Source organism: Typopeltis vanoorti, chromosome 10 (assembly GCF_054136105.1).
Source record: "Typopeltis vanoorti isolate ZY-2024b chromosome 10, IOZ_Tvanoo_1.0, whole genome shotgun sequence".
Lineage (NCBI taxonomy): Eukaryota > Metazoa > Arthropoda > Arachnida > Uropygi > Thelyphonidae > Typopeltis > Typopeltis vanoorti.
The window spans coordinates 132,503,937-132,518,339 of record NC_143558.1 but is presented as its reverse complement, the minus strand read 5'-3'; the positions used below and the strand labels follow the sequence as shown (position 1 = coordinate 132,518,339).

The 14,403-nt window shown below is 35.2% G+C and overlaps 1 protein-coding gene across 1 annotated transcript in view; it reads left to right on the top strand.

Moving 5' to 3' along the window:
• The window catches only part of sac (sterile affecting ciliogenesis), a 515,109-nt gene that overhangs the window by 180,056 nt on the left and 320,650 nt on the right, over positions 1 to 14,403 (top strand). The window contains exon 6 of the mRNA XM_090399395.1: positions 4,948 to 5,111. Coding sequence (XP_090255521.1) covers positions 4,948 to 5,111 — 164 coding nt within the window. The remainder of the gene's footprint in view (positions 1 to 4,947; positions 5,112 to 14,403) is intronic.

Genomic DNA, 14,403 nt, shown 5'->3' with positions numbered 1-14,403 from the left:
CACGATACTCAATTTTATCCATTTAAAGAGATACAGACAACACTTTTGCTTCAGACAGCTGTATAAAACAAACTACTTGATAGAATAACTTGTAATTTCAAATGGATGCTTATGACAGATGTACCAACTCAGGAAAAAAAAAAATCTTGCCGATAGTAATAAATCGACGCACAAAATCAGTTTTATTCTTGTTAAAATGCTCCAAGCACTGTTCAGAGATTTTCATGCGAGTACATTTTGATCTGCTGTGAGCAAGCACAGCACCCATCTTATGCAAAGCTTTTTTATTTGCAATTCTTTATGAAAAAAATATCCTATACGTTCTTTTGAAATGCTGTAGTCTCAGCAATTTCACAAACTTTGACTCGCTGGTCATCCAGTACCATATCATGCACTTGATCAATGATTTCTAGTGATGTTACACTTTTTGGACATCCTTCACATGGATCATCTTCATGGCTGGTACGGCCATGTTTAAACTCGGCAGCCCATTTCTTAATTGTTGAAAACAAGCAGAAGAATGCCCATAAACTTTTATGAACGTTGAATAAATTTCTTTTAGCATTAAACCTTGTTTTACAAAGAATTTGATAGCCACACGATACTCAATTTTATCCATTTCAAGCGATACAGAAATTTATTTGGCAACGCTCTTGCTTCAGACAGCTGTATAAAACAAACTACTTTATAGAATAACTTGTAATTTCAAATGGATGCTTATGACAGATGTACCAACTCAGGAAAAAAAAAATCTTGCCGATAGTGTTGCCATCTATAGTCGAGGCCGAGAACTTTTCAGACTACCCTCATAAAACAGTCATAAAAGAGACACTCAAGAATAGACTACAACTGTATGTCTAGGTTGATTATCCAATCAACTGCACTTGGTGTAGCATGGAGGAAGTTTGACAGGTTTCCATTGTATGCATGTTGAGCACATTCTACTGTGCAATTTTAGCTCGCCTCCTCTTGGTGCACCCTGGATAATGCTAAAGCTAGAACAACTTGGCAACCAGATATCTTCTCGATCTCCTGGTTACTGTACACGTGAAACACATGAATTAGCTCTCTTAAGAAGATGACTAGAAATATTGGACCTGTTGTCCGAATTTGCCAAATTAACATTGAGGCTATATGTAGAGCAAAATGTAAATACTTTCAAAGATTTTATATGACAACAGTGTCAACGTTGCTCTTGTCCAAGAGACACACTATAAGGATGAGGACCTACTCCACCACAGGAGTAGGATTCCTGGTTACATTATCATTGTAGAAGAGTACTTGCCACCTATGTACATAGTACCCTTGAAGATTCTCACCTCATTACAACCAACATTGTCGATGGTGGCTTTTTACACTCACCTTTTTACACTCTCTTTCTCTGTATGTGTCCTGCAGTCTAGAAATTAATCTACATATATCCTATTCTCTATTCTTAGATGGGTGACAAAACCCACCCAAGCTACCATCTGATTTTCCTCAACTCAGTTTTTTTCCCTAAAGCAATGGAAAGAACTATCAACACCCAACTCTTACGCTCCCACGAAGGCTTTCAACTAAATGACTGCCAGTATGGATTCCATCACTGTTACACCTATATCATCTATCTTTGGATGAATATCATGGAAAAATATTTTGCAAATTTCAAATGAATGCCCTTTATAGCTCCAAAACTGGAAGCTTTTGACTGGATCCTGTACAAAGGCCTATTAAGTAAACTCCCATCATTTGGTCCCCCCCCCCCCCCACACACTCTTCTGCAGTTGGGTTGCCAGCTTTCTGACTGAATGCTCACTTTGAGTAATTGGGGATGACTCCTTATTTTCTAACTGTACAATGAATGTTAGGTTCCCAGATCTATGTTCTTTTGCTCATTCTCTTCCTTCTGTATATAAAGGGTCTACTGCAACTTAATACCATTCCAGTACACAGTTTTGCTGATGAGAGCATATTGCACTCTTCCGTTTTATTTGACAAACCTTGTAATGCACAAATCACCACAACTTGCAGAACCTAACCTTAAATTCTTATTTTCAAATCATTCACCATTGGGATTTGGATAACCTTGTAGATTTCATTGCTAGAAAAACACTTTACTTTATTTCCCACAAGAAACTCATTTCTTCTAGTCTTACCTTTGACAACACCCAAGTCTCTAGGTGATATCTGTCCTCTCGGTATAACCCAACCCCAAAAATCTCTTGGCATGAACATATTATGAATATTGCCTTCTCTGCATTAAAAAAAAAAGAAGAAAAAAAAAGAAAACTTTTTTATTCAAGGCATTATTTTAACTAAGAACATTCCTAACCCTATACAAATTGCCAATCCAACTATTGAATATTGCTCTCACATTTAGGATGGTGTCCCTAAGAACTCTCAAAAAATACTGGATTCTATGTAGACAAGAGCAATTACATTGATTAATGATCCCTCTCTGACTAATATGATCCACTCATTTTTACACAGTTTCCTCTGCTTACATCTGGAAATAATTCTATGGCTGTCATTTATCAGAATTGGTCATTAAATCTTTCAATCTCTGTCAAATCCATCCAAATGCATGCAGCAGCCAGTTAACATGCTCTCACAGTTCCCTCTAAACCCACAGAATAAATTCCTTTTTCTCTTCATTCATCCATTCCACTTCTGCCTTTTGGAACAGTCTGTCACCACGTGTTTGAATACAATCCACAGTTCTTCAAGTTAAATGTGAACAAGTACCTTCTTTCTCATCCATAGTACTAGCATACTGTATGTTTACAAACTTCTTGTGAATGGGTTTTCCACAAAGAATAAACAAAGGATATGTTGTTCTAATTTTAAAGAATTTATAAGAAAACTGAAACAAACAAGCATGCGCACACGCACACACACACACACACACTACAAATGCAACTTATACAGCATAAATGCATAAAAGCACAATTAACCAATGTGCATGGGGGATATTCGGAGGAAACATTGGGTAGGAGGTAAATGGATGAGTAGTTTCATTAAGCATAAGCAACAAAAATAAAGAAAATATTGTGGAGGGTATGTAAGGAAAAAAGTGACCAGCTAACTAATGGCACAAAGATTGGGTAAGAAAGGTGACCAGATGGTAAGGTTGGCAAAATCAGTTTGAGAAGAAATTAGCTGAACAAGCAAAAGGAAGAGTTTTTTCATTATGTGGCACATGTAGGAGAAAGGATGACTATGATAACTTTAATGAGTACAGATGGTAGAGAGGTAACAGAGTCAGGTTAAATTGTAAAGCTACTGAGTGGTCACTTTGCAAGGGTATATCATTCAAGTGAAATATTGTTATAACAGAGATGACAGGGACTGATATGAGAACAGAAGTTGAATTGAAACTACTTGGGATATTGCAGAATATGAGTGCAAATAGAGCTGTGGGATTGGATGAGATATTGGCTTGCATTTTTAGAGAATGTGCAGGGGAACTGCACATTCCTTTGACTAGGCTGTTTAAGTCTCAGCTTGGGTAAAGGTCCCAAGAGAGCGGAAGGAAGGCAAAATAATTCCTTCGCATAAAGGAGGATCTAAGTTTGTGGTACCAAATTGCAGATCAGTCAGTATTTCAAGAATGGTGGTAAAATTACTGGAAAAGTTGGTCAAAAAGAGAATTCAGGAATGGGTGGATAAGAATATGACACTCTGTGATGGTTAGCATGGCTTTGTGAAGGGTAGGCTATGCCTTAGTAATCTTTAATCAGGGGGACAACTGAGTTGAATAAAGGGAATGGTTACGCAATGATACTGCTGAATTTTGCAGACATTTGACAGGATAACACATGGAACTCTATTATGCAAACTGCAACAAATGGAGATGGATATGAAACTGGTAATATGCATAAAAGGGTGGCTGATGGACATATGCCAAAAAGTAGTAGATGGAGGACCAGAATCTAGGAGAAGGTAGGTGACTAATGGTGTGGCAGGGCTCTGTGATTAGACCACTGCTATTTAATTTGTACATAAATGATATAGAAATAATTTGAAAGGAGATATTTAGTTGTTTTCTGATGATGCAAAGTTTGGTAGGGTAATTGTTAATCAAGTGATGTAGAGAGCTTGCAGCTTGATTTGAATAGGCTGATAGTATGGGCAAAACATAATGGATGTCAATTTAATGTGGAAAAGTATAAAGTTATACATTTTGGGATGCAAAGGTTACAAGCTGTGTACTACATTAAGGTAACTGTATTCCAGGAAATTGATAAAGCCAGGGATTTGTGGGTAGTATTAGATAGATAGATAGAGAATTGAAGTTTGGAGTGCATATTGCTAGCTCACAAGATTGATTATTGAAGAATACACTAATAATTAAATATAAAGAAGTTATTCTTCCTCTTTATAAAGTCTTGATATGACCATAGCTGGATTACTGTGCTCAGGTCTGGTCACCTGGGTTTCTTTGAGATGAGTGGTGGAGAGGATCCATAGGTGAGCAACCAAAATGGTGGGTGGTATGAGGAATACTCCAATTAATCTCTCTCTCTCCACATCAATTGCAAGAGTTGGGGAAATATGATAGAAACATTTAAGTCACTTAAAGGATTTTATAGGATTGATGCAGGGAAAATTTTTCAGCACTTGGCTAGAGGTAAGAGTGTGGCCATCAGGGGTGTGAAGACCAAATTCTTTGCTTGGAGAGTAGTGAATGGATGGAATTTGTTGTCTGAGTCAGTTGTAAGTGCTTTTCTGTTAATGGTGTCAAGGTGAGGTATGATAGATATTGTTTGCTGTATTACCTTATCTTGTATTACGTAGTAATATATATTACACATAGTTATAGGTTAACAACCCTTTGCAGATGGAAATGAACATAGAAATACAAATACTTCTTTTCTACTCTGAATATATGATTTCTTGTGTGCTATTTTCTGCTTTAATTGATATTTAAATGTGGCTATTTTAGCATGCCTTATTCCTGTATTTCAGAGAGCATTTCATACCCCATGTTATCAAAGAGGTACAGATAAATTTCCAGCGTGCACTTAATTATATAGTACATGAAAATGTTGCAATGAGTTCTTTCCGTGGCATAAAAAAAAAAAATAATAATTTGTGCAGTCTTGGTTTGCCTTCTCTTGTTAAACCCAGAAGTAAGCAAAATTAGAATATTAGAATAAAATCTGTGCAATTAAAATGTGATCGTATTGAAATTTTACTTCAGTTATTTCATAGGTGATTCTTTAATCTATGTTTATATATATATATATATTACTTTACTAAATCACTTAAGAAATTGACAATGTAGATAAGAATATAAATTAAATTACACTTTAATAAATATTTCCGATATTTCAGCGTCACGTTGCAATCTTTAAAAAAGGAACTTACAAAAAAGGCACGTGCACATAGGCACTACAGCACAGTAACTGAGAATGAAGTGATGAAGCTGTTGTTCTCCTAAAAGTCCTGATGGTACCCCCTAGTGGGCTGAGTAAGTTCTTGGCCAGTGGGCTGAAGGTCTGCTGATGCAAGCCTTCCAAATTTGGGGCAGTCTCATACAACCAAATTTGTTGAGATTTGGAGAGTTTCTTGGGGCTGAGGCTGATTCCATGAATAGTCTTTCGAATTTGTATTTGCTACGGTGTATTACTGTAGCTTTCTTCCACCGTATTCTGTGGCGTGTATCCAGAGCATGGTCTGCAAGTCCAGAGTGGCTGTACTTGTGAAAACGGATGTAGTCCTTGTGTTCCAAAATTCTGATATTTGCTGTCCTGCCTGTTTGGCCAAAATAAGACAGTTTACAGCTGCAAGGGACCAAGGGACCTGGTATACACCAGGTAGATCTAGGGGAAGTGGTTGGTCTTTAGTGGAGCGGATAAGGGATGCCAATTTTCTGTATGCTCTGTATGCTCTTCCAACCATATGGCTTTGCTACGTTGATGATGTGTTCTCTATTTGGACACATGGCTCTGACACACTCCTCTCCTTCTTAACACACTTATACAACCAACACCCCAGAATCAAGTTCACCTGGAAAAAGAGGAAAACAACAGACTCCCCTTTCCTAGACACACTAGTCACCCGCCAGCCTGATGGAACCTTGGTTTTCTCAGTTTATAAAAAACCCACCCATACAGGCAGGTACATTCACCAACAATCCCCCCCCTTCCCCCCACAACAATATGGAGTGGTGAAAACACTATACAACAGGGCTAAAGTAATCTGTTCTAATAACAAGGCCCTAAACACTGAACTAAATCATATCCTCAACACTTTCTCAGCCAATGGCTACCCCCCCCCCCAAAAAAAATCCAAAAAATATTGAAACCAATAAACCACAACCCCCCCCCCCCGCTCGACAACAAGGATTACTCTAAATCCATCACCATTCTCTACATCCGAAGCACCTCGGAAAAGATTACCAGAATCTTAAAAAAACATGATTTGACCTCCTGTTACAGATCATACAGAAAATTGGCATCCCTTATCCACTCCACTAAAGACCAACCACTTCCTGTAGACATACCTGGTGTATACCAGGTCCCTTGCAGTTGTAAACTGCCTTACTTTACTTTCGCCAAAGTAAGGCAGTTTACAACTGCCTTACTTTGGCGAAACAGGCAGGACAGCTAATATCAGAATTTCGAACACAAGGACTACATCCACTTTCACAAGTATAGCCACTCTGGTCTTGCAGACCATGCTCTGGATACACGCCACAGAATGCAGTGGAAGAAAGCTACAGTAATACACCGTAGCAAATACAAATTCGAAAGACTATTCATGGAATCACCCTCAGCCCTAAGAAACTCTCCACACCTCAACAAATATGGTTGTATGAGACTGCCTCAAATTTGGGAGGCTTACATCAGCAGACCTTCAGCCCAACGGCCAAAAACACCTACTTAACCCACTAGGGGGCACCATCAGGACTTTTAGGAGAGCAATAGCTTCATCACTTCTTTCTCAGTTACTGTGTTGTAGTGCCTACGTGCACATGCCTTTTTTGTAAGTTCCTTTTGAAGATGACAACGTGACATTGCCGAAATATCGGAAATATTTATTAAAGTGTAATTTAATTTATATTCTTATCTATGTTGTCGATTCCTTAAGTGATGTAGTAATGCATATCCAATGTATAAGCCTGTGTACGAGTTTATATATATAATGTACATATCCTTTTGTCACACTAAGTTTTAGTATAGGCATAGTTTGTGCAGAAGATTAAAATGTATAATTTTTTTATGACATGGGAGAGTTGATGCTTCTATAAGAAAGCAAACAAAAAAGGAAGTTCTTTCACTTTATGATGATCTGCTTTTACAATGCTGGCTTCACTCATACTATGGTTTTAGTGATTTTACTAATTTAGTTTTAGTTCTCTCTCTCTCTCTCTCTCTCTCTCTCTCTCTTTTCACTGTGAATTACAAACTGTTTATAACTGTTTTATTTTATTGTTGTTAATAATTGCAGATAAATATCAGCCATCATCAGCTAAGATTAAAATTGTTAAATTTAGTGACAATGATGTATTGAACATTGACATACACTGCAGGCTAAACTTATCTCCCACTTACTATTGTTAAAAACAAAGTTCTTAGTGAATTGAAAATACTACACTAGTTAATACTATATTTTCCATAAATGTAACAGTCTTATTGCTGAAATGGAAACTTTTCCATTTTGATGAAAATTTTTTGTTTGGAAAAAGTTATTCTAAATTTATTGTTTGCATATTTGACATAAATAAAGGCTTTCTTTTTACATCAGTTACAAACATATATACGACTGATTAAAATATTATTAAACCATTATATGCATTTACAAGTGGAAAAAAAAAAGAGGCAGAGATTTGCTATGGAAATTATATTTGCTACAAAATTATATTCTTGTTTTCCACTTTTATCAAAGTGGCAAACAAAGTTTGCACATGAAGTATCTTCACAACTAAGGTGATGACCACAGTTGCTTTAGTATTCCATAATACAAAACACACATCCTTTTAGACATGCATAATATTATGTATTTAGGAGGGTCACTGCCCAGACCTGTTTGACCTTCATTGAGGCTTTCATTAGTTCAAGGTGCACACACATCATAGACCTCTTTGGTCTCAATTACTAATGGGAAATCATCCTGTTGTCCTTACCATCTTTTTAACCTTTTTTTACCCTCAAGACTCATTTGCAGGAGATCCTGCATCCATATATTATACAAAAATGAATCATAAACCCCCACTGTTATGTACAAAGCAGATATACAAAAATCTTTTCTGCATGTTAGGCTCAATGTCCTGCCAGAGCCAAGAAAGTTTTGCTTTTACCTGGTATGCTGTGTCTGAAAAGTGTGAATTTTTAGAATGTTTGTTTGTTTTGTGCGATGAAAAACGTGAGTTTCCAAGTGGAGGGAACTCTACTACCTTTATATAAAACCTTATGAAAGATGAGCATTATGTGTGATTTCAGCTTTGGGGATAGACTGGTTGGGAAAAGAATTTATAGTTACTGAGAGATAACTACTTTAATCAGTGTATGATGAAAGGAACTTACAGTGCAAGAATATTAGATCTGGACATAGCATTCTAATAATTTTTCTATAAATGAGATAACTGTTTTGTCTCACTAATTAGTGAGTTATCATGTAGTTTTTGATGTGGGAGGTGACAAATCATCTAAAAGATTTTCAGTCATCTAAAATACAAAAGAGATATATGTAGAACTAAAGAAGAGGATTATAATAAACTAAGAAGGTGGCCCTCAAACCAGCGCCTTGGATTGAGAACCTGCATGGTAGAGAAATCAGCAGTGCATGGAAAGTGATTGAAAGATGTGTGAAGCCAGCTAATATCTGATGCATCCTTAGCTTTAAGAGAATTAATTTAATACATTCTCTTGGGGGGACTCTGTAACCCCTAGAGAGCTCGTCCCCTGGGTGGCGGATAGGGGAGCCAGCCATGTGTGTGTGTGCATGCGCGTGTGTGTGTATATATGGTGGGGTGGTCCGAATATACTGAATAAGGATTCGTGGACCAACAGGGCCATAAGGGGCAATCATCTTGATTGTAAGGGAAGCGGCACTCCCATGGACCCCTAGCTGGATCTATCCTCTCTTCTTCTACTTTGAGAAAGATCCACTTACTCTAATCTTTCCTATAAGGCCTTATTACTATTACTATCACTATTATTACGGGCAACTCCATGAAGTCATTAGACTCATCGAGGGAGGCCCCAAATCATATTCATCACAACTATTTGACATTCATACAGTATCTATCATACCTCGCCTTAAACTCATTCACTGTCACAGCATCCACCACAGACTCAGGGAGCGCATTCCACTCATTCACTACTCTAAAAGTAAAGAACCCAGCTCTAACACCTTTACTAACCACACTTTTGCCCAGTTTCCATGGATGTCCCCTAGTCCTCCCACAACCAGCCCTGTTCTCAAAAATATCTTCTGAATTAATTTTATAGAAACCCTTGAGTAATTTGAATGTCTCAATCATATCTCCCCTCCTCAGCCTATCAACCAATTTTTGCAACCCACAAATCCTCAACCTGTTCTCATACGGTTCATTCCGCAGACCTGCTATCATCTTGGTCACTCGCCTCTGGATCCTCTCCACCTCGTGGTAGAGGATCTGAGCACAGTAGTCGAGATGGGGTTTTATCAAGGCTCGATACAGAGGAACAATAACCTGCTTGTTTCTGCTTGTCAACGTATTCTTCAGCAACCAAGTGATTTGATGAGTTGATTTGGCCACTTTTGCAATGTGTCCCCTAAATTACAATTCCTTATCCACCAACACTCCTAAATCTCGTGCCTCATCAATTTCGTAGAGCACGGTTCCACCAATGCAGTAAATTGCTGCCAATCTTTTCACCCCAAAATGCATAACCTTACATTTTGCCACATTAAATTGACATTGATTCTCCTTAGCCCAGACCTCCAATCTATCCAAATCATCCTGCAAAATTTTGACGTCATCTGCATTCACTATTGCCCTGCCCAGCTTCGCATCATCAGCAAACAAATGAACAGTGAAGTGACAAATCATCTAAAAGATTTTCAGTCATCTAAAATACAAAAGAGATATATGTAGAACTAAAGAAGAGGATTATAATAAACTGAGAAGGTGGCCCTCAAACCAGCGCCTTGGATTGAGAACCTGCATGGTAGAGAAATCAGCAGTGCATGGAAAGTGATTGAAAGATGTGTGAAGCCAGCTAATATCTGATGCACCCTAGCTTTAAGAGAATTAATTTAATACATTCTCTTGGAGGGCTGATAAGGCCTTATCAGCCAACTCTTCTTATTTTATGATCCTTGTGCTATTAGAGTACTCGAGGGCCATGGAGTCTTTTCATTTCTGCCCATACAACTATGCCCTCTCTATAAACTGTACTATAATTCTTCTATAATCTACTCTTTCCCCTTCAATATACCCTATTCCTTCTATGGGTTTAAATTCGGAAGAAGGCTAGTTCAGAAGCCATAAGGTAGCAGCCCTACCACTGGACTATTCCATCATCAGGCTAGTCTTCTGACATGGAGAACATAATCCTACTTGTAAGCTGACAGAAAAAGATAATCGGATTGAATCTATGGAAAACGACCCTGGAATGGAAAAGGTAAAACAAAAATGGAAACGACAAAATATAATACACATAGCAAACTGGAATATAAGAGGAATAGCATATAAAGAAATAGAATTATACCAGTTATTAAATGAAAGAAACTTTAAAATAGCAGTAATTACTGAAACAAAAAAGAAATTAAAAGGAACTATGAGAACTGAAAATTTTGATGTGATATACAGTGGAGTCGACGGAGACCAAAGAGCACAAGCAGGAGTCATGATTTAGATTCATAACTCCCTTTCAAAATGGTTAAAAACATTATAAATTATGGAATGAAAGAATAATAGAAGCTAGAATAAAAATAGATAGAGGCTATTTAAAAATAATTGGTTTACATGCCTCAGAAGAAGGAAGAGAACAGGATAATATTGATTTTTATAATCAGCTACAAAACATATATAATAAAATAAATAAAAATGATTACATAATTTTAGCAGGGGACTTAAATGCAAGAATTGGAAACACGAAAATTAATAATACTATAGGAATACATGGAGAACATACTCTAAACAGGAATGGTAAAAAATTGATTGACTTTGTAGTTTATAATAACCTAAAAATAATGAATTCCTTCTATAAACATAAAGACATACATAAATATACTTGGGCAGCAAGAGGATGGAAATCAATATTAGATTACTTCATATTAAATGAAAAGACATCAAAATTTTCACTAGATGTTAGAGTTCACAGAGGATATGAAATAAGCAGTGACCACTTCCTTATTAAAATAAAATTAAAATTACCACCTAAATGGCTACAAGTAACAAGAACAGAAAGAAACACTGAAACATTTGTTTATAAAACTAGACTAATGAATGACACAAATGTACAATGGCTATATGAACAAAAAATTAACCAATATCTAGATAAAATAAAACAAAATGAAGAAATAGAAATAGAATGGCCTTAATATAAAAACGATACTAAATGCAGCAGCAAATGAAAGCTTAGGAAAGACCAAAAAATTCAATAAAAGAAAAAAACTGAAGATCTGGGATGATACAATCAAAGAAATAATCAAAAAGAAAAAAAAGCCTATCACAAATGGTTAAGCAGTAAAAGATTAGACGATGAAATAGAATATAAAAGAATAAGAGCCATAGCTAAAAGAGAAGTCAGAAAAAGACATAGAGAATCATGGAATAAATTTGTTTCTAATTTAGAACATGATTTATATAAAATAAGACCCAATGTATATAAGATTTTGAAATGCTTAAATGCAGACACCAAAGAAAACATAAAATTAAACACTGAATTGAAATTAGAAGAATTTCTAAATTACTACACAGAACTGTGGACAGACAAATATTTTAAAAAAGACAACTGGCAAACAATTAATTGAAAATGAAAAGGAAATAACCAAAGAAGAATTAGAAATCAGCCTGAAAGAAACAAGAAACGGAAAATCACCTGGAGAAGATAAGCTAGGTTCAGAACTATATAAATATGCAGGAACAAGATTCAAAGAAAGACTCTTATTATTTTTAAATAAAATTTACTCAACTGGTATCCCCCCAATAGAATGGAAAAAAAGCAATTGTGATTCCTATCTTTAAGAAAGGTAATAGAGATGACCCTAAAAACTATAGAGGTATCAGTATACTAAATTCCTGTTACAAAATATATAGCAAAATCTTAAATAACAAACTAATGAAATATTCTGAAAACTTTATTCTAGAAGTACAAAATGGATTTAGAAAAGGACGATCATGTATAGACCCGGCCTTTTGTCTAAAATTAATAATAGAGAAAAGAAGAGAATACAATTTAGAAACACATATTGCATTTATTGACTTTGAAAAAGCATTTGACAAAGTTAAAAAAAACATATTATTTAACATATTAAAAGAAAGACAAATACCAAATAATATCCTAAAAGCTATCACAAGTATATATGAAAATAATCAAATACAAATAAGATTAAATCATGAGCTATCATATACGAGAGAGATAAACCAAGGGGTCCAACTGGGATGTTCTCTCCCAGCAACTGTTTTTAATATCTACTTAAATGAAATAATAATAAAATGGAGTAAAAATTTACATCAAGGAATTAAACTTTCACCTACAGTTAACTTAAACACCCTCCTCTTTGCAGACGACCAAATAATAATTACAAATTCTGAAGATAACTTACAGAAAGCTATTTTAGATCTAAATGTGATATCCAAAGATTATGGTATGATAATATCAACAGAAAAATCAAAAACTATGGCCTTTAAAGAACATGATCCAGCAAGAACTAAAATAGTAATAGATAACAAGATCTTAGAACAGGTGAATTCATTTAACTACCTAGGATATAAAAATGAAAAAGATATAAACATAAAAATTGCAAAATATTTAAAAATAACAGGTGTAATTAACTCTATATTTAAACCAAACCTAGTTCAAAAAACAAACCATGCTAAAAGTATACAATACATTAGCCCTACCAGTCTTAATGTGTGGAAGCAAAATCTGGACAATAAAACAAAAAGACAAACAAAGATTAACAACAGCAGAAATGAAGTTTATGAGAAAAACTGCAAAGTATACCCTATTTGATCACAAAAGAAACGAAGATATTATGAAAGAATTAAACCAAGAACCAGTAATAAAAAAAAAATTAAAAAATATAAACATAAATGAATGGAACACATTCAAAGAATGAAAACAGAAAGATTACCAAAACAAGCCTTTAAGTACAAGCCATTAGGAAAAAGAAAACCAGGACGTCCTCTTAAATGATTCAACGATGATGTCTAAGGCGGGAACAGGCCATGCTAGGCCTAAATCCTTACATGATGATGATGATGATTAATAACAGCAGAAATGAAGTTTATGAAAAAAACTGCAAAGTATACCCTATTTGATCACAAAAGAAACGAAGATATGAAAGAATTAAACCAAGAACCAGTAATAAAAAAAAAATTAAAAAATATAAACATAAATGAATGGAACACATTCAAAGAATGAAAACAGAAAGATTACCAAAACAAGCCTTTAAGTACAAGCCATTAGGAAAAAGAAAACCAGGACTTCCTCTTAAATGATTCAACGATGATGTCTAAGGCCGGAACAGGCCATGCTATGCCTAAATCCTTACATGATGATGATGATGATTAACAACAGCAGAAATGAAGTTTATGAGAAAAACTGCAAAGTATACCCTATTTGATCACAAAAGAAACGAAGATATTACGAAAGAATTAAACCAAGAACCAGTAATAAAAAAAAATAAACATAAATGAATGGAACAAACAATGAGACAAACAAAGATTAACAACAGCAGAAATGAAGTTTATGAGAAAAACTGCAAAGTATACCCTATTTGATCACAAAAGAAACGAAGATATTACAAAAGAATTAAACCAAGAACCAGTAATAAAAAAAAAATTAAAAAATATAAACATAAATGAATGGAACACGTTCAAAGAATGAAAACAGAAAGATTACCAAAACAAGCCTTTAAGTACAAGCCATTAGGAAAAAGAAAACCAGGACGTCCTCTTAAATGATTCAACGATGACTTCTTAGGCCAGAACAGGCCATGCTAGGCCTAAATCCTTACATGATGATGATGATGATATGCATGATGAAGATGATGATGAATTTAATACATTGGTATTAAATGGAAGAAGGAAACTTGAAAACAAATGATACATAAAAAAAAGAAGAAAATATTGTGGATCTAACATCCAGTTAAGAATGATAAGCAGATACAGAAAGCAATATAACAATAAGTCAAGGTGTAAGGAAAACAAAATCAGTCTATGAAAAGAAGTTAAGTGAACCAGCCAAAGGAAATGTAGAG